The sequence below is a fragment of the Ciconia boyciana genome, chromosome 8 (genome assembly GCF_034638445.1).
Source record: "Ciconia boyciana chromosome 8, ASM3463844v1, whole genome shotgun sequence".
Lineage (NCBI taxonomy): Eukaryota > Metazoa > Chordata > Aves > Ciconiiformes > Ciconiidae > Ciconia > Ciconia boyciana.
Genome location: NC_132941.1, coordinates 38,581,805 through 38,604,884, shown reverse-complemented (window position 1 = coordinate 38,604,884; position 23,080 = coordinate 38,581,805). Strand labels below are relative to the sequence as shown.

The 23,080-nt window shown below is 36.9% G+C and overlaps 1 protein-coding gene and 1 long non-coding RNA gene across 6 annotated transcripts in view; one reads left to right on the top strand and one right to left on the bottom strand.

Moving 5' to 3' along the window:
• RET (ret proto-oncogene) overlaps positions 1 to 23,080 on the top strand; it is an 84,294-nt gene that overhangs the window by 59,085 nt on the left and 2,129 nt on the right. The window contains exons 10-19 of the mRNA XM_072871626.1: positions 2,354 to 2,473; positions 4,056 to 4,312; positions 5,442 to 5,589; positions 9,395 to 9,502; positions 11,040 to 11,254; positions 11,363 to 11,485; positions 14,388 to 14,458; positions 18,513 to 18,650; positions 20,591 to 20,690; positions 22,343 to 22,490. Of these exons, the coding sequence (XP_072727727.1) occupies positions 2,354 to 2,473; positions 4,056 to 4,312; positions 5,442 to 5,589; positions 9,395 to 9,502; positions 11,040 to 11,254; positions 11,363 to 11,485; positions 14,388 to 14,458; positions 18,513 to 18,650; positions 20,591 to 20,690; positions 22,343 to 22,490 (1,428 nt within the window). The remainder of the gene's footprint in view (positions 1 to 2,353; positions 2,474 to 4,055; positions 4,313 to 5,441; positions 5,590 to 9,394; positions 9,503 to 11,039; positions 11,255 to 11,362; positions 11,486 to 14,387; positions 14,459 to 18,512; positions 18,651 to 20,590; positions 20,691 to 22,342; positions 22,491 to 23,080) is intronic.
• Positions 3,739 to 23,080, bottom strand: part of LOC140656203 (uncharacterized) — a 36,663-nt gene continuing 17,321 nt past the window's right edge. For 2 of the 5 annotated variants that reach the window (XR_012044009.1, XR_012044012.1), the window contains exons 4-5: positions 12,042 to 12,199; positions 7,107 to 9,488 (exon numbers count right to left, since the gene is read on the bottom strand). This is a non-coding gene — a long non-coding RNA (uncharacterized lncRNA). Of the gene's footprint in view, positions 3,769 to 7,106; positions 9,489 to 12,041; positions 12,200 to 23,080 lie in introns of those variants that run through there. The other 3 variants (XR_012044011.1, XR_012044013.1, XR_012044014.1) reach the window with 2 other exon arrangements.

The window sequence follows — 23,080 nt, the reverse complement described above, 5'->3', positions numbered from 1 at the left end:
CCCCAGCTGCATTAAGATCAAGGATATTCTTTAAGTACAGACAGTTGCTAAAATACTTATTTTTATAATTCATCTATCATTATGATGGCTATGTACTTGAGTCCCAAAACTGCTTTCTCACACTAACACTATGAATATTACATTCAAGGGCACTCAGCTGAAACAACTGGTGCTGTGGCTGTGCCTATCAAATAGAGGCAACTAATTGCATTCTAAGCAAGAGACTTTCTTGTAGTAAGTAGCTGCTTCAGGGCTAGCTGTAGTCTGTGAATCTGGCTAAACATTTGTAAATGACTGATTTTTGTAGGTTCCTCTGAACTTTGGCTTTCTGATAATGGAAAAAAAATACAGTGCTTAGGCTTCTACCTTGCTTTGCATGTCTTTATTTTCAACGGCAGTTGGACATCATCTTTGGTTTTGTCCAACAACCAGTGTTTTACTTTCTGAATTTCTGGAGTTTCTATGTGGTGTGTGGGATAGGGCCACAGTTTTTCCTTTTTCCAAATGATCTTGAAGCAGGGAAAGCTCTTTCCCAGCACAGGGCAATGGAAACAGCTGATAATTTAAAACAGAAGCATGTGAAACACCATGCAATTCAAAACAATATTGATAATTCTTGGAATTTCCCTACCAGCAATGCGTTGGTGAAAAATACATTTTTGGGTCTCTGGAATGCACGTAGGAAGCTCCGTGTTTCTAGTGCACACCTGCAGCGAAAATGTACTCCTTCCCTCCCTGCTGTCTAAAACCCCTTTGTCTTCAAATCCCTTGCTCAAGAACAGTTTAGATAGGACCTGCTTATCCCCTGCTTCCCCCTTCTACCAGGTCCTCAAACATAGGAAGATATAGATAAATACATATGATTTTTCTGAGGCTAATGGAAACTTTATTTCATCACCTTTCACAATAGAGAAAGGTGGCTGGTAGGGGGATAATCAAGAATTTTTGGGACCACCCATGCTTCTTCAAACAAGTGTCAGAGAGCAATGACTCAGCACACTTTTCCAAAATTAACCATCTGAGCTGCATATAATTTAGTAGGTGTTGCCTCTCTAGAAAGATGGTCAAAATCTGTCTACTTTGCTTAAATACTCAAGTCCCCGTTTCACTTCTTCTAAAAAAGGATGTTTGCCTTTGTTGCCAAAAAATACCCTCTTCTTCAATTCGTGTTACACATCCAAAGAAACGTAAAAGAAACAGTCATTCACTCTGCTATCAACTTAGATGGGATGGAGGAAGATGAGTTGAAATAAAAAGATGACTATATTGAAAAAAACTTGTTCATCTTTTGAATCCCTTTATGGTTTAGGTGATTTTTCTGAAAGGCAGCTGAACTTGCAGAACTTGATTGTTTTTTGTCTATACAACACTGTTTGTGATTAAAGGCAGTTTATAGATGAAAAATGTCACAACTAATGGTCATTTTTATACTATATGCAGAAAAAAAATTATTTTACTTGGAAATACAGTTGCAGTTACTCTGCATGAAGAACTCCTGCTTGAAATCAAGAGTAGTTCTCTATGAGTTGCTGCACTTTTTTCCTAATATTAAACAATGCATTTTTAGATAATGAAAGATTCATTTTTTTTATCACTTACACTTGGCACTCACTCTTAGTGCTTTCACTAGACTATCCCGTGGCATTTTACAGACATGATTAAATATTGTTATCTCCATTTGACACTGGAACAAATGATATCTAGAACAGTATGCTGACTTTTCCAAGGCAAGAGGAAATTGGCATCAGAACCAGGAATGGAACTCAAGTCTGTAGACAGCAGGTCTATGCCACTGGACTGTACATGTAAAAAAATACCTAAGGTAATGGTGGAGAGCAACTGAAATAAGTAGACTAGAGAAGATATTTTAGGGAGAATTTTAAAATGTAAGATGACCTCACTGATACAAGAACTGTAATGCTTTATGAGGAAATTGAGTCGGGACAGCAATGAGATTATCATTTGAGGTAGATGTTTGGCATTAAAGAATGGGATTCTATATAAGGTTTTAAGGGGTACATGAAATTAGGAAAGTATCCCAACTATGCAATGCAAAGAGAACTATTATATTTTTATTATAGATAAATTTTAATCCAGAGCCTTCTATAATGGGAATAACTGCTAATCAGGGCTAATATTCAAGCAGTCCAAGGTCCTCTCATTTCAGGATCTAAGAAATTTCAGAATTTAGACTCTCTCCTCATTCTCAGGAATCCCTGACTTTATTGCTGCACTGTGCTGCCCTGTCAAATTTCAGATGCATACTAGGGTAAACCCATGGAAAACTTTGAGGCTTTTTTTTTTTTCCTTTAACTACATATGAGAATCTTAGCTTGTGTATGTATTTGATTAGGTGGAAACATTATTGGTGGTCATGGGAAAGGCATTGGAAATCTTGGAATTAAGTCAGGACATGGGATTTGTTACTGCTTCCCAAGACAGAACTGTTATTGTGAGAAAGATGATATCAAGGGTAAGTCTAAATATTATCTGCTGTTCTCATATTAATCTTTTCCTCTGTTTGTATCTACCATCTGTATATATACAATGATCTAAACTTGTGGGCACATTCATAAGCAATACCTTTGGTCAGAGAATGCTAATATAAAATTAATTAAGAACTGGCACCTTGACTTCTTCTATGGAGCCTGAAAACCTCCAGAGGGGGGTTATTTCTATCCTTGGCTAAAGATTCTTTTTTATCCATTACTACATGACAAACAGGTTGGTTGTCTTTTGATTTCCAGCAGCATTTGCATTTCAGTGAGACTCACCTGATATTTGCAAAGACAGCTAGGAGAATTAGAATAACAACTTCTATTACTTTAAAGTAATTCCAGCCTCCTAATCATTTCTGAAAATCTCAGCTTCAGAATGTCAGAGATAGCCAGCACCCATTGTGTTAGGAGGAGGAATGGATTACTTTTTTCATTGACCTTTGTTTAAACAGAAAAGCTCCACAGAGTTGTTTGAAAAAGACTGATGAGGATTAAGTACTGTTTGGGGTTTTTTTCCAAAAAAAATGCTAATAATAAATGTAACACAAAATATTTTGCATCTTTAAAACTGAATTGTTTGGAATATATCTCAGTTTACTCTTTGGAGTAAATTTTCTATAGGCATAAGAAGAAAAAGAGGAAGCATAAAGCTTCTTGCTTTTGCCTTTTTTTTTTTTTTTCTTTTTAATTCTAGAAAGATATTGTGCTGTTTCCACTCATTTCTGGGGTACAGGTTGCAGATGTAGCTAAGTTACCGATGTATCTGAAGTCAGGATTATCTGATGAACAACAGCGCAAGGACTGTATTTTGGTATTTTGGATCTCAGTTTCTTCTGGAAGTGACTCCCTGGGAATGCTGTCTAAGGGCACACAGGCTTAAAGAAACTTAGTTTCCAAAGTAGGACACTAAAAGTGCTTCTGCAAAAGGGGAAGTAGTAAATGGGGAGGAAAAAACGCATCTTACTTTAGAAGCAGTTGCAGCATTAGGCAATGTTTTCAGAAATAGTTATTTTGTTAAATACAAAGCAGAAATATTCTAAGTGTCCTTATAATCTAAAAAGAAGATAAATATTCTTTAATGCCTAACAATCAACATAATGAATTAAGCTCGCATTTGAAGAAGATTTTATTTGATGGGTTGAATGGCTCTAACATAAACTGTTGTCCACAAGCAAAATTCAGTCATATGTCTCCAGAGAGATAAGTGGTATCAGAAGATCAATATATGGTAGGCTGAGTCTTAAAGAAGAGTGTCACAAGTAGCCTATGCCTGTAAAGATAAGGAATATGGAGTCAAGCTACCTATCCTTACATTTACCCAGGCAGTTAGGCAAACAATTACCCGCTGGTGTCCAAAATAAAAAAAGAATTAGTAGGTGCAGTGGGCATATTTGCAAATTCTCAGATTTCATTGAGAATTAGCTGTTAGGTTTTCCTCTAGGTTTTTAAATTATTTTGAGTTCTGTTTCTGTCACACCTGTGTGTGTCATGTGCACTGCCCAATCGGAAAGTAGGAGACAACAAGCAAAGTTCTAAGAAGCTCTTCTTGGTCCACAGAGCAACTATGCGATGACGTATGCAAGACTGTGATAGCAGGGGCAGTGCTGTTGTCCTTCATCATCTCCGTGCTGCTTTCTTCCTATTTCATCCATCGTTACCACAAGAATTCTCCAAAGCCACCTATTGCATCCGCAGAAATGACATTCCGGCGCCCAGCCCAGTCCTACCCCATCAGTTATTCTTCTACTAATGTCCGCCGGCCTTCTTTAGATTCCATGGAGAACCAGGTGTCTGTAGACACCTTTAAAATACCAGTAAGCCTGATGTCATTTTGCATGCTCTTTTTCTATGTCTGTCTTGTTCCTAAAGAATGTTTATGCATGCAGAAAATGTTACAGAGACACAATCTATTCGTAGAAATATCCAACTCAAATAACTAAAACAGAAATCATGTACAGGCAGGGAACTGAAGATACTTAATGAGTAATTGGATAAACCATGTATTCTTCTATTTTTGTTATGTTTTAATATAATGTAACAACTTAGGCCTAATTTGAGCCAATGTATTTTTCTAAATGTAACTCTACATTTGACAGTAGTGTGGTTTTACTTTGTCCAATTAAATACTAATAATCACTAGGTTTGTAGTCTCTGTGATGAGCCATAGTATCACAACAAGGGTAGGTTTAAAACAAAACAGAGTGTAGGCGTCATTTGGAGTGTGAGTTTTACCCACATTTTAAGGCTTTTTTCCCAGTCACGCTATCATACCTTTAATCTATTTTTTTCTGTGTTGAATCACATACTATCCAGGATGCCTGCCAGCTGGTACGTTTTCATGGACCGACACGCTAGAGAAACACTGCCGCTTTATATGACATATGAACGTCAAATCTATTTGGATGTTAGATATTGAGGTCTTCACGGACCTTGTGCTCTGTTCACTTTAATTTCTTGTCTGGTTTGTACATCTGTCATAATTTTGCAACCGTAAGGCTTAATAACGCTAATCTCTTAAGGGGAGGTTTGTTGCCTCTGATGAACTCTTAAGGGAAAGCCTTATTCTGTGAGTAAAACTGATTTACTTCTCTGTGAAGTCCAAGGTCACATATTCATAGTTATTCTGAAAGCAAACATTTATCCTGTATCACTTCATATTTCATTTGTATCCAATTTCCCAGACCTGTAAATATAATCCATTATCCATAGACTACATGTACAGCCTGTTTTGAAGTAGGTGATTTCAAGGTAATGGAAAAACACTTTCAAAATACCTAGAGGTTCTGAAGCTTTTATAGGAATACACTGATATGGATAAAAAGAGCAACCAAACATTGTACACCAAAGTGTACCTACTCCTGAAGAATGTTCTCGACTGCCTTGGGTGCAGCTAGCCACTCCTTTTCTTGCTTCATCTTATAGGGTTCCTTTTCTCTCCTGCAGGAAGATCCGAAGTGGGAATTCCCTCGGAAGAATCTGGTTCTGGGCAAGACTCTTGGAGAAGGAGAATTTGGAAAGGTCGTCAAGGCAACAGCATTCCGACTCAAGGGAAGAGCAGGCTATACCACTGTGGCAGTGAAAATGCTAAAAGGTACATTCACATCTGGGTCTGAAATGATTTGAAAACTATTTGTTGTAACCTCTGAATGGATTTTAAGAGGGGCTAGCATGAAGGTAAAAGGTCAGCTAAAACCAACCATTAATTGTCACAGTCTCCATTCTTTTATATTCTGACAGATTTCTTACTTTAGGAGCTAGCATCACGTTGATCCAAATAAGTAATTACCACAAATTCTAATTCATGATGTGCAAGGAGCCTCTGACGTAACATAGGAAATGTATTTAATTTTGTTTGGCATTGATGGAAATATTGCAAGGGCTTGTTAAAGCTTTCTGATTATTTTTTTTCCCTCTACCCAGTTCTCTTTGACAAAGCTTTTTAAATAAAACATGTTATAATTGTGTCAAGAGACATAATAGACCTATTAAGTTACTTTTCTGATTGAGAATTCCATCTACTTTTATACTTTCTGATCTGCTTTTCAATTACTAGGAGCTCTGTCAAACTGGCTTGAATAGTCCAGTGCTGTCTCCTGTTGTCTTCAGTTTTCCCTAAGACTTTAAAGCTGGGGGAAAAAAAGTATGCCTAGATAATGTTGAGATGATAACGTGAGACCTTGAGCTCTTGACCCCATCTCTGCCCCAAATATACCTGCTTCTTTCCCATATAGAAACAGAAATTGCACTGAAAGAAAAACATGACAAAAATAATGGTTTTTCTTGGTCTCTGAAGTAGAAAGTCTCCAGTATTACTGTACGTTTCAGGTGGAAGCTGTTGTAATGCGTGGCTTTTGCCACCTTTACAGTTATATATATGAGTATAGATTTTACATATCTAATGTCTGAGCCTGGTTTCTCATAAGGACTTCACAAGACATGCAATCATAGTGAAGGAGGTCAGTGGAAATGCTTAAACCAATTCCTTCAGAAGGCCATTTATTCACCACAGCCTGAAAGATTAAATAGATATGGAAAGAAAATTGTGTCCTTCTCTACCATCTTGTGTACTAATTCATATGTGCATGTAGTCTCTACATATCAGGCACCTAGGAATATATGAGACAAAGAGGGGAAACAACCTTCAGAAAGGCTTATGGATGCAAGAAGATTCCTTTAGCTGGGCTGCTAGCTTTAGCTGAATGACCTCAACCATTCACTGCTGCTTATAAGTAAAAGCATGTAATTATAGGAGACTGTTATACTACTTATTACCATTTCTATTATATGCAAGATTGGTTTTAAAAAAAAAACCCAACACGTCATTTGCTGCTTGAGAGCAAGGATGCTGCATATCCCATCATTTTACCAAAGAAATAAATGCGTTATGAAGTGCATGCCTGCATTGCAAGAGGTTCAGTGGAGAACAGGTCGTATGCAGGAAATCTAGGAACTAAGCCTTTTCAGAAGTGAAGACTAGTCAACTATTACTTGTAACATTCAAGTAACAGCCTGTATATCATTATCAATAGAATAGCCTTAGTAATAATTTCATTTCATATTTATTTGTGCACTTAATGTCACTGATTTTTCTAGCACATTTTCATCAACAACATGTGACTGAGTGAAGATTCCAAGACATAATGGTAAAAAAGTTGCTTTTACTTGCAGATAATTTAGCATTCAGCTTTCCCTAGCTATTATGAAGGAAAGAATTGACAGAATTGATAATGCAAAGGAGTAATCCTTTATTTTAAGCACCTTATTTTAATAAATTGATCTGACATTTACAGTAATACTTCAGGCTCTAATGAATCCCTTTGTAATGTAAATTATATTGCAGATAGTCACCTGAAATTCCATTTTCCAACTTGACTGTGGAGAACATTTGTCATTCTGCAAATATTTATCTGTTGTTATCAGTTTAACTTTACTGTTAACACATGACAACTCAAGTATAAGAAACATTGCATTAGTTCACAGTGGTCTTTATAATGCTCTCAGGAAGTATAAAGGACAGGTATTTTGGATCAGGCCAACATCACCCATTCTTTCCCTGTAACAGATGCAAAGGGGGTAATTTGTCCAAGTATTAGGGACTCTACACTGCCTGATCTTTAAAAGGCAATGTTATGTATTACCAGTACGTTAACGGAGAAAGCCTTCTGCTTATTGCAGAAAACATATCTCCTGCCTGAGCTGTGTAGATGGGCACAATCTGTGGTTAAAAACAGACCTGGGTAGGTCTCTTCCTACTTTGTCAACTCGGCATTATGTACTGGGGAAGGGAACAAGGAGCAGTAAGTAATTAGATGAGCCAAAATAGTCTTGGAGCTATGGATGGAGGTTTAAAGGAACAGAGGGATAAATTTTCAGCCCATTATTACCACTTTTCTCATATGAATTAAATCTGACCTCCTGCATGATATGAATGCCCTCATTACAATAAAATTAAAGGGGAAAACACCAACCAATACGTAAATAGACATTATTCAAAATCTGTAAAAACAAGGGGGATAAAGCTTCGGAGCTAATTGTCGCCATTTGTGCACTATCAAAGGTTGTTCTTCCAGCAGACAAACAGGCATGGTACATGGGGAACTTTGTTCTGTTCTTGCATATGCTACACAGGTCCAGAGACATAAAAATAGGACTTTCTCACAGGCATTAAGCTGATGTTGTTCATTTTTGTTTTACATAAATGCATATTTTTTCTAGTTCCTATCAGTAGTGAGAGACCATCTGATCTTGCACTCCCTGGGGCAGAAGACTCTGAAGTCTGAGTGGAGGTTCAGACTATAATATAATATATGGCAGATAAAAACATATAGTACCAATACAAACTTATAGTAGAACAGAATAAAAAATTATCATTACCAGGGCAAACTTCTTAGCATGCGTATTTTAAATGGATATGTAAATAAATCCTTTGGTGCTTACAGCTCTTATGGAAAAACATACAGTACAGTACCAAAGATCAGAAGCTGAGCTTGTTTTTTATTAGCCTTAAGTAAAGGTGACCACATCACTTGTCAACTTCCCAGTAATAACACTCTGTAGGAACTATCCAGGGAGGTTCTGTGCGTCAGAGAGATGAAGGATAAGGTAGAAAAAGGGTTATCTCTGACCTATGGTGTCTTTATGACTAAAGATCTCCTTCAAGCCCCAGTGCGTTCAAAGAGGAAGTTTGTTAGTCAGAAGACTTCTGCAAAAACAAAATGCTTGAAAGGCTAAGAAAGCCTCTAGGGGCTATATATTGTCACACAATTCCCACTGGCATCAGCGAAGTCTGCATCCATGTCTCCCAGTAAAATCAATCTGAACTGTACGTTTAGCTTCTGAACTCTAAATCTGGAGCTGTGCTGCAAGTGTAAGCCAGTAGATTAGTGGATTTTTATTCCGTCAGAAAATGTATTGAGGAGGAGGAGGAGGAGGGCTATATAATGGGAGTTAACTGAGCGAGTCTTTTTTGTTTGATCAACATAAAATCTTGGCTTTCATATGCTTCTGAAGCTTCAATTGCACTGATTCACCCTAAAAAGTTGCTTTAGAACACTAGAAAAGGTCTGTGATAATTTCATGGCATCTGCAAGACATTACAGACTCTGGTCCTCATTCTTGGCTGACCTACTCCTTCTGTAGTCATTTGTATCAGGGCAGAGTGATGATGATAGCAGATTACCAAGCCAGAACAGCAGCAGTCCCATTCCCTTGGTTCTGATATGAATGACTGCAGGACAGTGGAGATGGGAAATTTCTCTTCTGTGGGGAAGTACGGAGTTTTCCAACCCCTTGCCAATTCCAGGAGAAATGGCTGATGTCATACTTCAGACAGCGCATACAGAACTCTTGAGTAATGCTTTCCTAACCACAACTCTGTGTTTGGACACTTTCTGCAGAAAATGCTTCCCAGAGTGAGCTGCGAGATCTGCTTTCAGAGTTCAACCTTTTGAAACAGGTGAACCATCCTCATGTCATCAAACTTTATGGAGCCTGCAGTCAAGATGGTAAATATTAGAAGCTTGTTATTAAGATGAAAATGTCAAGCAAGGAAATAAAGAGCAGTTTGTTGATGGGTTTGGACCACTGCTTAATAATTGCTGAGCACCTTTTAAATTTGCTGCTATCTGAAAAAATGAGGGACATACAAGAAAAGCAATGTTTTGAAGGGAAGGGGAAATGCTAATTCAGTGTAATTAAGCATTCTTCCTGTGGTTTTCTTCAATACGCATTTTGATTCTGAAGCTATTTTAAATTTCATCAATCTACTACAAAGTCCCTTCCAATCAATATATATTTTTATATTATGTTGATGTTCAGTAAGTGTTTTCAAATGTGGGTTATATTTAAAGTTTAATGGGGTTTTCATTATCGTTGTTGTTATTCATACCAAAACAATGCTTTGAGGCCTGAGCCAGGGAATGAGATCTCCCTTTGAAAAAAAACAACAAAAAAAGACAACTACAGATCCTTTTGTTAAAATATAGCTGGATAGTTAGATTGATACTCAGTCCTTCTCTGTCACAAAATTATTGTCTTCCTCTTGTTGTGAAATATTTGCTAAAAGCCACAGTCATTGAAAGGTATATTTCAAGGGGGAAAATTTTCAGACGCATGTATTATAAACTGCCAATGAAGCAAATTTTCATTGTTGTGCATAGAAATTAATCTGAATAATTTCTGTTCATGTTAAATGAAGTTGCATCGCACTCTTCTCTTCCTTTTGCATCTGTAATTATGCAGCCTAAAATCACAGTATGCATGTTGCAACCTTGGGCAAAGGTCTGCCTTCTTTGCAAGTGGCACTTTTAGTTGTAGACAGAGAATATAATTCAGGACTGAGTCATCGCTGAGTCTTAGTAAGGTAATGAACCAGCAGGGTGGGATTTTTTTTTTTTTCTTTTAAATACAATGTATTTTTTCATCCCAAAGGAAGTGAATTGTTTCTGAGTCACAGGCTTTTAATAAATATCAAGTTAATTCATTAGCGTATGGGGTGGGAGGGCTTTGATACAGCAGACAAATGTATTTAGCATTAAAGCACTGAGTGGATATTATTCATGTGGGTAATGGGGAGGAGAAACTAATGGATTGAAATGTCAGAATGTTTTTAAGTGCTCTGAAAAGGCACCTTAAATACAACACTGGAATTAGCAGATGATTTGTGAGCTCAGTATCACACACTCCAGAAAAGTATTTTCGTTTTAATTTTTTTTAAAAGTTTCTCTAAGTTGGGCTGTTTCACAGGTCTGATTGGCAAGAAGGTTGTCTGTTTGTTCAGTCTCAAATTATCTAGATGAGGGAATATAGGCAAGAGCCTGAATTCTGCTTTGATTTAGGCTGAAACTTATTCACTTTGCATAGAGGATGTAAGCTAAAAATAATCTATGTTTCCATGGCTGATTCAGTGCCTTTTACTGAAGGCCAGAGGCGTCTGGAGCCTCTCACTGTTCAAAACAACGTGTTGATTAGAAGAGACTTTTTTTTGGGGGGGGGGGGCGGATCTATTAATTGTTTACTTACCAGTGTGTTTGTTTATTTCAGGCCCGCTGTATTTAATTGTGGAATATGCTAAATATGGCTCCTTGCGCAGTTTTCTCAGGGAAAGTCGAAAAGTAGGACCAAGCTACGTGGGTAGTGATGGCAACAGAAATTCAAGTTATTTGGATAACCCTGATGAGAGAGCCTTAACAATGGGAGATCTGATCTCATTTGCGTGGCAGATATCACGAGGAATGCAGTACCTTGCAGAAATGAAGGTAGGGCAGTGTAATAGTGATCTGAGCCTGTCCTTGTGATAGATGGGCATGTCAGCAGTCAGTTCCTCCGCAAGAAGCATAAACACTATTATTGGTTTCTTCCAAAAGCTTGTCCATCGTGATTTAGCAGCCAGAAATGTGTTGGTGGCAGAAGGGCGCAAAATGAAGATTTCTGATTTTGGCCTCTCCCGTGATGTATATGAAGAAGATTCATATGTCAAGAGGAGCAAGGTACAGTGCACATTAAAAACAGTAGTGGGAATTACTACCTAATCAAGAGGATGAATTTATACTGCAGGACTTGAGCACAGAAGAAAAAGATAGTAACTATTTTTTATTAACTTAGAATAATTCTCTATTTTAAAGAAATAAAAATGAAGATGAACAAAATTATGAGCTTAATCAGTGGGACAGTAATATATATATGTGTAAAAAAATGTATCATATTTAAGTCACCATTACCTCCTCCACCTCTTTTTGTTGACTTGTCAACAAAACCAATTTATTTCTAATATGTAAAAGTTAATAGAAGTAAAAGAAGGGTCACTGATGATTAAGGCCTTGGAGCATCTGGCATGCAAGGCGAGGCTGATAGAGCTGGGTTTGTTTAGCCTGGAGAAAAGAGGGCTCAGGGGGATCCTATTGATGTGTATAAATACCTGATGGGAGGGAATAAAGCCAACAGAGCCAGGCTCTTCTCAGTGTGGCCCAGTGACAGGACAAGAGACAATGGGTGCTATTTTAAATATGAGAAATTCGATTTAAAGAAAAGGAAAAACTTTTTTACCATAACAGTGATCAAACATTGGAACAGGCTGCCCAGAGAATCTCCATCCCTGGAGATATTCAAAACCTGGCTGGAAATGGTCTCAAGAAACCTGCTGTGGCTGACCCTGCTCTGCACAGAGGGGTGAGGTCCCTGCCCACCTCAGCGGTTCTGTGATCCTGTGAAAAGTTGCAAGACAATATGTAAAGAGTAGGATGAGATCTGCTGTTTCGTAAAAACGATGTGCCAAATAGTCTGTAATAAATTATTTCTTAAGGCTAGAGAGTTCACACAGGATGCTTAAAAATAGCATGTGTTTTGTTAATGTAAATACAGAAGAATGACACCTTTTTTCATTGCAGGAGCTTTTAACTATTAACCTTTTTACAGATAGAGGGCAGCCCATTTTTAAATGAGGTGGGCCCTCTCATTTATCCAGTTCCTCAGCACACTGCTTGAAAACACAAACAAAAAACCCCACCATTCTTCTCTCTTTTCCTATTTATAATTAAAAATATAAACCAAAAAAAATCCCAAGGAGTTGAAAAAAATGCAGACAATTTCTATAAAGATCCTAATTTCAGGAGTTATCACATCTATGCAGAACACTTGAAGCAAAGGACTCCTACAAATACTTCCAAATGTATGAAAGATACCAAATCTTAATCAAAATGGTACATCACAGGTCGGGGTAGATTAGAAGCTAATGCTACCTGCCAGAGGTCAGTTAAAGCAATTCTGTTTTGCCTGCCACAGTAAATTATTGTCAAGTACCTAGATGCAGTTCTGTCTGCTCGCAGTGCTCATGGCAGGATTCAGCATACAGTTAACGTTTCAGCTGTAGGACTGTGCAAAGGAAATTTGATGGAAAAACAAGTTGAGTCACATCACTACTTCCCTGAAAAGAAACTCTCGAGCATAATAACTTTGAGACTAAGAAGATAAGTTAAGGCTTGCCATTTATTTATTCTTGTAAAACATACTGTCCAATACAGCAAGCCAAATCCTGCTTTCTGCCTGTTTACATCCACCTGTCACTGACATCAGCAGAACTTTTACAAGTCAATCCCAGGCCAGCCTGTGACGTTCACTAACCCTACTTTCTATTGACTCTTTCTAAGATGAGTAGTGTTGGTTCAGTTCCCTCTATGACTTAATATGAAAGAGTTGCCAACAGAATTTTTTGCATGTGAAAATTTTAGAATTTTATGAAAAAGATTTTGAAAAGATACTGTGAATTTTCAGTTCAGCTTTCCCTGATTTTTCAGGCCAGTTTGTGTGAATGTTTCGTAAGTCAAAATAAGTTGCAAAGAAAAAAAACCTTTTGGAAGACATGATCATGTGTAAAAGGGCTTTGCCACGTTCATTTAGCTATCTTCTGATGTATGTGTTTTCCATTGATCTACACCAGTTGCTCTATTTTAAGAATGATGCATTTACATAAAGGCAGTTTCATTTTATTTGGCAGGGTGTTGATGTACTGAATGGATATTTTCCTCTTTACTTCTGAGACACTCATCACTGTAGTATTCTTCAGAGCCTAACAAGCATCTGTCTGCTTGCATTGGGAAACAGGGAAGAGAAAAAATTGAGAGGAAGGAAGAAGGACAAGTTTCAAATCCTACTGAAGCAATTGTTGCATATATATATATATGAATTTTATGAGAACAAGAAGTAAGGCATATGAATGCTAGTGATATTGTGAAGGTTATGAAACATCTTGGAAATTTTGCAAAGCCAGATCTTCATGAATATCTGGAGCAGATTTCTCGGATTCTATAAATGAATTTCTGCCAGTGGAAAGTAGCAACTTGTAGATCCGTTTTAGTAACCAGTAGCCAAATATGACTGTCCAGGTACAGTTCTAAAACCTAAGGTGTCTTAACGTCTAGGTGCTTCCATTTATGCATCATCCCTGATATAAATGAGACAGCTCTTCCTCTTTAATCATCGTTCCCCATCATTTTTGCATTTGCACATTTCCCAAAAGCAATGGGGTATATCCTGTTAGAAGACAGACATTCATGTTTGAAGAATATAACTCTTTGGGTGAAGCTCTTTGTTAAGAGGAGAGTTGAGTTTATCTAACTTAAACTGGTGACCATCTGGAAAAAACCACAACACTTTATTGTACGTAATTAGATTACTGAAATGTGTGGAATGAAATGAATGAGTGATTTTAAAAACTCTTACCGTTGTTCTCCTCACTGTTTTTCTTATGAAATGCCAAATCATTCAGTCCATTGGAAATTAATTAGAGTATGGGTAGAGTATCTGTTACAGTTTTGAAGATAAATACCTTGGTTTTCCACTTGGAAACTTAATTTTCTGACCCGTAATTGCATTGTTGCTTTTTTTTCCTCCTAGGGTCGGATACCTGTTAAATGGATGGCCATAGAGTCCCTATTTGATCATATCTATACAACACAAAGTGATGTGTAAGTGTAAATACTTGAATTCTTTGTGGTTTATGTATTTGTTTAAAGAGATCAGGGAGGAAGCACAACAAGGTACATAGTAGCCAAAGCTGTTACTCTTACAAAGAAACATGAAGAACACAGCTTGGATGGCACCATCACCTGGCAATGATACATAAAATCTTTGCTGCTGAATAAAACCTGAAGAAAAGATTATCAGAGGTATTTAGGTACATAAGTCCTGTTGAAATCAACAAGGGTTGCATCTGTTCATGTGCCATGGTTGCCTTTGAATATATAGACACAAATTATTAGTCTTTGCTAAAGATAATGGTCATACCCAAACTTCCCAGTTCCTGTTCATCAATTGTCTATAACCCTTGCTGACAGATGAGGGATGGGGTGGGAAGAAGAATTTAACACCTGGCCTCACTCCTACTGAAATCAATGACAAAACTCCAATTAATTTTAATGACAGCCAGCTCAGACCTTAGGGGAATAGTCCAGTTCCAGCGCCAAGATGCAAGTTCATTTGCATGATTAGGGAAACAGAGATCCTGAAGATGGATATGCTCCTATCTCCACCTGGGATGACTAGGTGGCAAAGCAACCGCAGCTAAGCTGTGGTTCTTTCACATCTGATAAGCAGGGAGCCAGGCAGAGGAGTGTTTGTATACATTTAACTCAGGATCAGATACTTCCATTTCTTTCTCTCTGGGATGAATGACGCTTGTGACTGACTAGTCACCAGGCAGACACTGTAAAACTAAGTATTATTTATTTAGGAGAAAAACCTCTAAGGGACTGCAAAAGCAGCAGTACTTATGCCTGATTTTCTGCTAGGTAGCATTTTGATACCTTCCAAGTTTCCCTTGAAAGAGAATCTGACTAAAGTAATGTTTTCATTAAACTCAAATGGACTAAAACATGCCAGTCTCAATGACGTTTCACTTTGGGGAAAAACACTTTGATAACAGCAGTATGTGCAAATAGGAGCCTTTTGATTTGTACTTCTAAAATTATTTGCATTCACTTTTTACTCTTCCCTTTGCAGGTCAGAGCAATTTTAGTGAAATAAAATATTTTGCTTGCCTTGGAAATTCCTTACAAAATGAATTTCCAAAATATTTTCTTTTACTTTGTTTCACTTGGAGTAAGAAAACAAAAAAGATTGGTGTAATTCTCAGGAGAATATAACTTTTACTTAGGTCTGCTTACATGTTTTTCTGCGTCTCTTTTTATCCTCCTCGGAGTATCCATTGTGCTGACCTGCTTCTCTACAATGACTTTTCCCAGAGAATTGTTAAAATTCTTCTAAAAACTTCTTAGCATATTCTTAATTTCTTCATTTTCTGCAAAACAGATTTGTCACTATGGTTTGGGGCCAGAACAGATTGTGTTGTCACGTAACTGCCTCTTCTTTGATTGTTGATTGATCTTCTGGATCCAGTAACATTCCTCCCCGTTTGTTTTCCTAATAGGCTGCTATTAAGCCCAGGAGCCCATCTCTTGTACATGTGATACAATGGCACTCAGAGATTGCCCAGCTGGCGTCAAACAAGCTAGCTCAGAGCCCTGGGCAGCACGCTGGTGCTGTGTAGCTTTATCACTTCCCAGATCTGGATTAGTATCTCTGTGTAAAGCCATGCTCATTTACCAGCTTTCTTGGAGATGCATCAGGTAGTCTCAACAGAGCATTGCATTGTGCTTTGTAGGTCTGCTTCAATACAATGGCATAAAAGGTCTAAAATCTGCCACTTACATGGTGCCTTTGACTCACTGGTGAGGTCACCTTCACTATTCATGTCATTATACATGAAGTAATCTAAGAGCGTTATATAGCAGCTCCTAATTTAGCCAAGTCCCTACAGAACAGAACTGAGACACACATAGAGAGTTGCAAAGCAAATCCTCTCCAGCACTAGGTTCCACAAATGCCATTGCAACAGCAGCAAGCTGATAAATGAAGTACTTTTTTGCAGCACCGATTGTTATTTTAGATAATTACACTCACGGAAAACATTATTTTATGAATATTCTTTGTTGTTTGTGGTGACGCAGTTATATTTTAGGTGAACATATATATTAATATACTCAACAACCATTCCAATATGCTCTTTTTTTCTGATACTCTGCGTTTCTATTTTCCAGCCTCTTCCTTCTAAAGCCTTTCCATATATTTAGTGGTTAGCAGTGCTTAATAGCAGTACCACTTGCCAGCATTTACAAAATCCCTTTTTGCTTCAGAGGTCAATGACATCAGTGGAAAGCTAGCTACTGTCTTCCTCTTCACATTATATTTTTCTTTCCTGGCTTTTACTGATCACATTTTTATTCAGCAATAAACACAGCACAATGGGAAATTTTTCATCTCCCATTTCTCCTCCCATCGTACTTAATTTGTATAATGATTTGAAAGCATTGCAGCATTCTACAGCATTCTGTTCTAATATGCCCCTTTACTAAACAACTTTAATTAAGAAATTACTCATCTGATCCCTCCTTCCATATTCTGTAAAATTCCTCTTAAGCAGAAGAGGTGGATTTTAAAAATAAAACCTGCCGCACTACGAAGTTTATTTGAATTAATCATGGACAGAATTATAACTTCATGGCAGAGCATAATTGGCTTCAAAAAGGGTATGAGGAGGTATATTAATAAAGTGTATGAAAATGCTATAAATATTCATTAGCTTTCAAGGATGTGCAGAGTGATTAAAAATTAATTCAATGAATGGCATCAGGGAGAAAAACTGCAGCATACCACTTAGGACTGTGTGAGACTCAGTTTGGCTTCTCTGCCCATTTTGGAAGTTTTATTGCTGTACTGTTGGGGTTACTGTTGTTCTTTAAAATGTGAGAAGCACAGGTAGAATGTAGTCAGACAGGAGGTGAGGTTTGTGGCTAAATTTGTGTGATTGAATTTTCAAAGGGAATTAGACGCTGCTGTTTGGTTTGGCATTAGGTGTGTTACTCTTCCTAAAATCTTCTTAAAAGTGGAGTTTTCACAGAAATTACCCAATGATGAGAGCACAAAAGCTAACATTTGTCATAAATTGTATGCAATTTTGCTTCCAGATGCATCCCATTGAATATTCCCTTTGAGTGAAACCATGTTGGCTCATTTCCTTCATTTTGAACATCCAAATTTTGGCAGTTCTGTCAGTTGAGCAGATTCAGAGTAATCTGTAGCTTTTGTGTCTCGAAAAAGCTTTCCACTAAGGAATGAAAAACGTTTTTGCCTCTCTTCTCCTGGCGTGCCCTCCAAAAATGGACTAATTTAATCTATCTAAATATTTCCAACTCATTGAGCAAGGTCTTTTTGTTTGAGCTCATCAATAAAGTAGGTTAAAAAAAGTCACCATTTCTTCTGTTCATTTCAGAAAACAGTGTCTTCTGTTCTATGTTAAACTATATTTTAGGCATTTGGTATTTCCAGAATAAATTCTTTCCTCTTCTTTCATCAACTCTAAGAAGAAAATTAAGTCCTGGATCACTGAAATGGCCCAACAGACCAGCTGAAATCAAAGGCGTTGCTTATGATTGAAATAAACACAGTGTGCATGTAAAGAAACACAACCTCAGAGTCAAGACAGCAAACCAGTCCCTTGGTAACTGGTTGAGCCAACCTGTGTAAATTTAGACAATTATTTCTGAACAGGACTATAAGGGCTAATTAGGGAGGTTAGACTCACTCTGTAGCCAAAGGAAAAAGAGAGGCACTTCCAGGAGCACTGTACAGAAGAGGAACAAGCCTTTGGGCTAGGCCACCATGGGAAGGACTTTCTCTTTCTGCTGTCTAGAGAATATGGGCCTTCCAAGGATACAGTTAGCTTTTGTCAATGGATAAAAGAGGGGTATCCCTTTTCTCTACTGTCTTGCTTGCTAATCCTTTTAATGAACAGTATTTGGGAACAAGGATGGTCCTATATGCATCTGTACGGCCCCTCTGGCTCAGCAATGTCTTGAATTTGGTTGGGTTCTCAAAACACTAGAAGGAGATTTGTTGGGTGAAAGCCAAACTAAGCTCTTGAAAACTACCACTCTAAATAAAAGCTAATTTTCTCTTTTTCAGATGGTCATTTGGAGTTCTGCTGTGGGAGATTGTAACATTGGGAGGCAATCCCTACCCAGGTATTGCTCCTGAAAGACTCTTTAACCTCCTAAAAACAGGCTATAGAATGGAAAGACCAGAAAACTGCAGTGAAGAAATGTAAGTAGCTCTTGATCTGATTAGATTCATGAAACATCTCTTGAATAAATACATTTTTTAAAAAAGGTTTAAATAAATACCACATAAATACTATTCTGTATATCTCAGAGGTATAATCAAAATATGTAGTGCTCAAAAGAATGTAATGAAATTACTGAACTGTAAAGTGCAGGAAAAGAACTGTCAACTGACTGCTTGCAGCTACGTCAAAAATATTTGTAGGATACCGAATAACACACTTGCCAAACAATTAAACGTGTTTGAATATTCAAAACTTTTGAGGGTGAGGTGAGGAGGAGAATTTCATAAAACACAGCGCTAGCTGAAATATTGAGGAAAATGTTTCAGTACTTTTCTGCAAATGAGAACCACAGTCATTGTCTATTAGTTGTCCTGGTATTACATAGGAGAAAGGATACCTTGACCCAGAAACCTATACCCTAGAAGACACAAATTTTCTGTGACTTGATAAGCCCATGGCAATTTCTTTTCTATTCGGAGAAAGTTCATATTTTATTGGCTGATTTATTAAAACACTCTCAATGTGAAATATCTTCTCTCCATGGTTCTTCCATGGCATTTGGAGATGAGGCATAATTTTATGTTCAGCCTGCAAATCTGGTCATGGTCAGGTTTTTTTAGAAAGTTACCAGCTTATAATCACTATGACATCTCTCTCAACTGATTTTCAGTATGAAGGATGCTTTGGCCACATCTGGGCTGAGAAAATACAGTATAAATAATATAATTTTATTTTTTTTAGTACTATATACAGAGAAAAAACATTAAGGGTTTCTGAATTTAGGGCAGTTTACAAGAGTCACTGGCAAATATCCTTTAGCAAATACTTAATATTTAATTTTTTTTGTTTCATCTCAACAAGGAATAAGACTTCATTTCTCAAACATATGTTATATCATTGATAATTATTAGGTTAGGCAAGCTGACCATGTCTGAATTTCTTTTTTTATTCAAGCCACATCATGGTTTCCTGACTGGTTTAGATTTTTTTCTGTTTTACTCAGAAATTTTTCTGACAGCTTTTGAGAGCCCACTTTAGGGACCATTTTTCTTAAATTGTATTCTCCGCTTTATCCAGTCAAGTAAGAGAGAGATCGTGGATGAGGCAAAAAATGCAATATTTTTCAATACCTTGTTGTAGTTCTTGTAGCCAACTATTTCCACAATTAGAGCACTTTTGTGACTAGATCACTTAGTCCTGAAAACGCTTGAGGTAGAAAAATAACATGAACGGCACAGGTTGGAGAGTTCACATCCAGAACATGGCCAATATCTGTCTGATAGTCACTCAACCATAAAACTTTAATTCTGCTCCCTTTTGTTTCCATGCTGTATGCCATAGAAGGCAGTTAAAGACAGATTAAGAATAGTTATAATTAAAATAACAATAATAAAAGTAATCAAAAGAATGTTAGTTTGTGCAAATAGTCTTAGGTTAGGCTTCACTTTGAAGAAAAGTTTACAGAAACTTTTCAGAATTTAAATGAAGAACAAAATTCTACTTTCTGATATAACAGCAGAGTTTTCCAGGTTGAGAGATGCACATCAGTGAAGATATACAAATTTCTTCAGTCATGTGCAAACAAAATCAATTAGAAATCTGGCATGCTGCCTATACGTGAGGTGGTCCTTTGAAAAAGTGAAAATAATGAAAGAAACCTAAGACTACAGTCCTTCAAGGACAGCCAAGTGCATCATCATTTAAACTCATAACAACTCATGAAAATAAAAGCCCATTCTTGTGAATGTCAGTTGTTGATTCAAGGGAATGTTCAACAGAACACACGACAAAAAGACTGATGTTCTTGTGGATGGCCTTCATGCCACAGTTCAACTTCAATACCATAAATCATTTGAACAGAAGCATGACCCACTTCTAACAATTTTTTTTTTTTTTTTTACCTTGCGGCGGGTCACAGGTACAACCTGATGTTGCGCTGTTGGAAGCAAGAACCCGATAAAAGACCAACATTTGCTGAGATCAGCAAGGAACTAGAGAAAATGATGGTGAAGAGTAGGGTAAGTGTGGGAAAGCATGAGTTTTGGAAAGTTTTTGTGATCATCTGAGTTTGAATATACAGAAATAATGATTTTTTTTTTTTAAAGTAATTTACTTTTCATCAAATTTTGAAGCATTTAAATATCTAGTTTCTTCCAAATGCACCCAGCTTTTTGAAAGCAGTACTGCTTCATATAGTGGCTTTGGTGACTTCAACCCTAAATGCAGATGAATTATCCTTGTTCTGTTCAGCTTCCTTAAATTAAAATAAATAAATAAATAAATAAAAATACTGTGAAAAGTTACTCCTAAATTGCACTCCTGAATAAATAACCATAAGAAGCCTAGAACTAGAAGAATGCAGTATTTCCTTGAATCTGATCTAGTTATATGATGATAGCAACAGAGATACGAAAGCCGTATGATTCCACCATTCTGAGTTACTTTAAAACTATTATAATCCTGTATAGACTTTCTTTGAATGAATGGATGCTGATGTCTAAAAATAAGTCCAAGTTGCATATATTTATAAAATGGATACATACCTACTTGCACATAAACACATAATTTATTTTTTTTTAAATCACTAGTTATGGGAAGGGGGGCAGTTACAAATGAAAAACAGAGGAAATACGGCAACCATTATCAGATTTGAGAATGTGATGGCATTTACATTGGGTGCAAAAAGGACTAATAAACAAATGGGAACAATTTTGTTCAGAATGTGAATACAAAAATAAGTTCTAAATTGAAAATGGCAAAGTGAAAGCTCTAGGCCGTACATTCAATTGCTCTGACTTGTCAACCACTAACTTATAGCTGCTGAGAATCAGTATGCAAACAATCTGCATGTCCAGTGACAGACTTGGAATACAGAGGCTGGCAAGTTTTCTGAAATTTTCATCATCATTAAAACCAAAGCCAATGCAAGATGGAGCTTGACAAATTAGTCATTTTTCTTCTTGCCTTTCCGAATGAAAAATTATGAAGATTTTTCAATTTATAAAATTGGGTAACTTTACCTTTTTAAATAATTTCAGTAAATTTCCAAAGGAAAAGCCATTTGGAAGGAAAAAATATAGTTTAGATTAGTTGAAAATGCTTCACATTTGTTTTTTGCATCAAAGCAATTCAGCAGCATAGATGAAAACCTATGAATTCTTATGGTTGACCTAAATATTTAGTCTTAGAACAACAGCAGCAAAAGCTTTATTTGGCAATATTGACGCAGCTAATTTTATACTTGATTATGTAATAGCTTTTGTAAAATTATGAGATCTGAGTATCTTCTCCTTTAAGCATATATATGTATCTATCTATATATATTTCAGGCATACATATATATCAGACATAACAGAAACTGAATGTCAAATAAATCAGTTAGCACAGCCCTTTAACCTCTTGGTTATTTTACCGATATGCAAAATTAAGTAAGGGAAGTATTAATATGTCTCTAGCATGTCTAGTGTTCTGGCAAATCAGATACTTCCAAAGATGCTATGGTTGCAGAAAGGGAGAGCCTACTCGGGTGCTGGAGGTACTATCAAAAGACAAATGCACTGAGGTCTGTAGTTAGGTGTTTTAAAGAAACCAGATGCACATTCAGCCTTTATACCCAACCAGCAACGCTGCCACATACATTAACCCAGCTTCTTCTGTGTTCACTTCTTAGGACTACTTAGATCTTGCGGCTTCCACACCTTCCGATTCCTTACTTTATGATGATGGGCTCTCAGAAGAGGAGACACCACTCGTGGACTGTAATAATGCTCCCCTCCCTCGAACCCTCCCTTCCACATGGATTGAAAACAAACTCTATGGTAGAATTTCACATGCATTTACTAGATTCTAGCAACACAAAAAAAAAATGATTTTTCTTCTGCACTGTTCTCAGACTCTGTAACCCCATTACAGTGTTTCTTGTCTGAATGAAGCCAATCAAAGTTTGCTTGGAAGCTTTTTTTGGGTTTTTTTGTTTGTTTGTTTTTTCTTTTGGTAAATGTCAAAGTTTGCATCAGGATCATCCTTTAGTCATTTTGCAGCTGTGTTTAAAATAAACGTTTTTAAAAGGATGTGAAAATAAGTAAAATGACTAGATATCATACAGTAAAAGAAAAAAAAAGATCAGGGAAGTATTCTCAGGGGAAATATAAAATGCTAATGAATATCTAATTCAACTATCCTGTTGGGGGGGGGCTAGGAACATTTCAAGTATCTTAGATTCTGCACCGCTAATTTAAGCAATAGACTTTTTTTTTTTAAATACTGGTTTTTACCATAGTTCAATGATAGGGCCCATCTGCAACATTTTTCATTTATCAAGATGGATTTCTAAATTTCAGCTGCTGTTAATGCATTCTGGATCCATTAGCTGAAATGTCTATTTAATGTATCATAGAATGAAACCAGA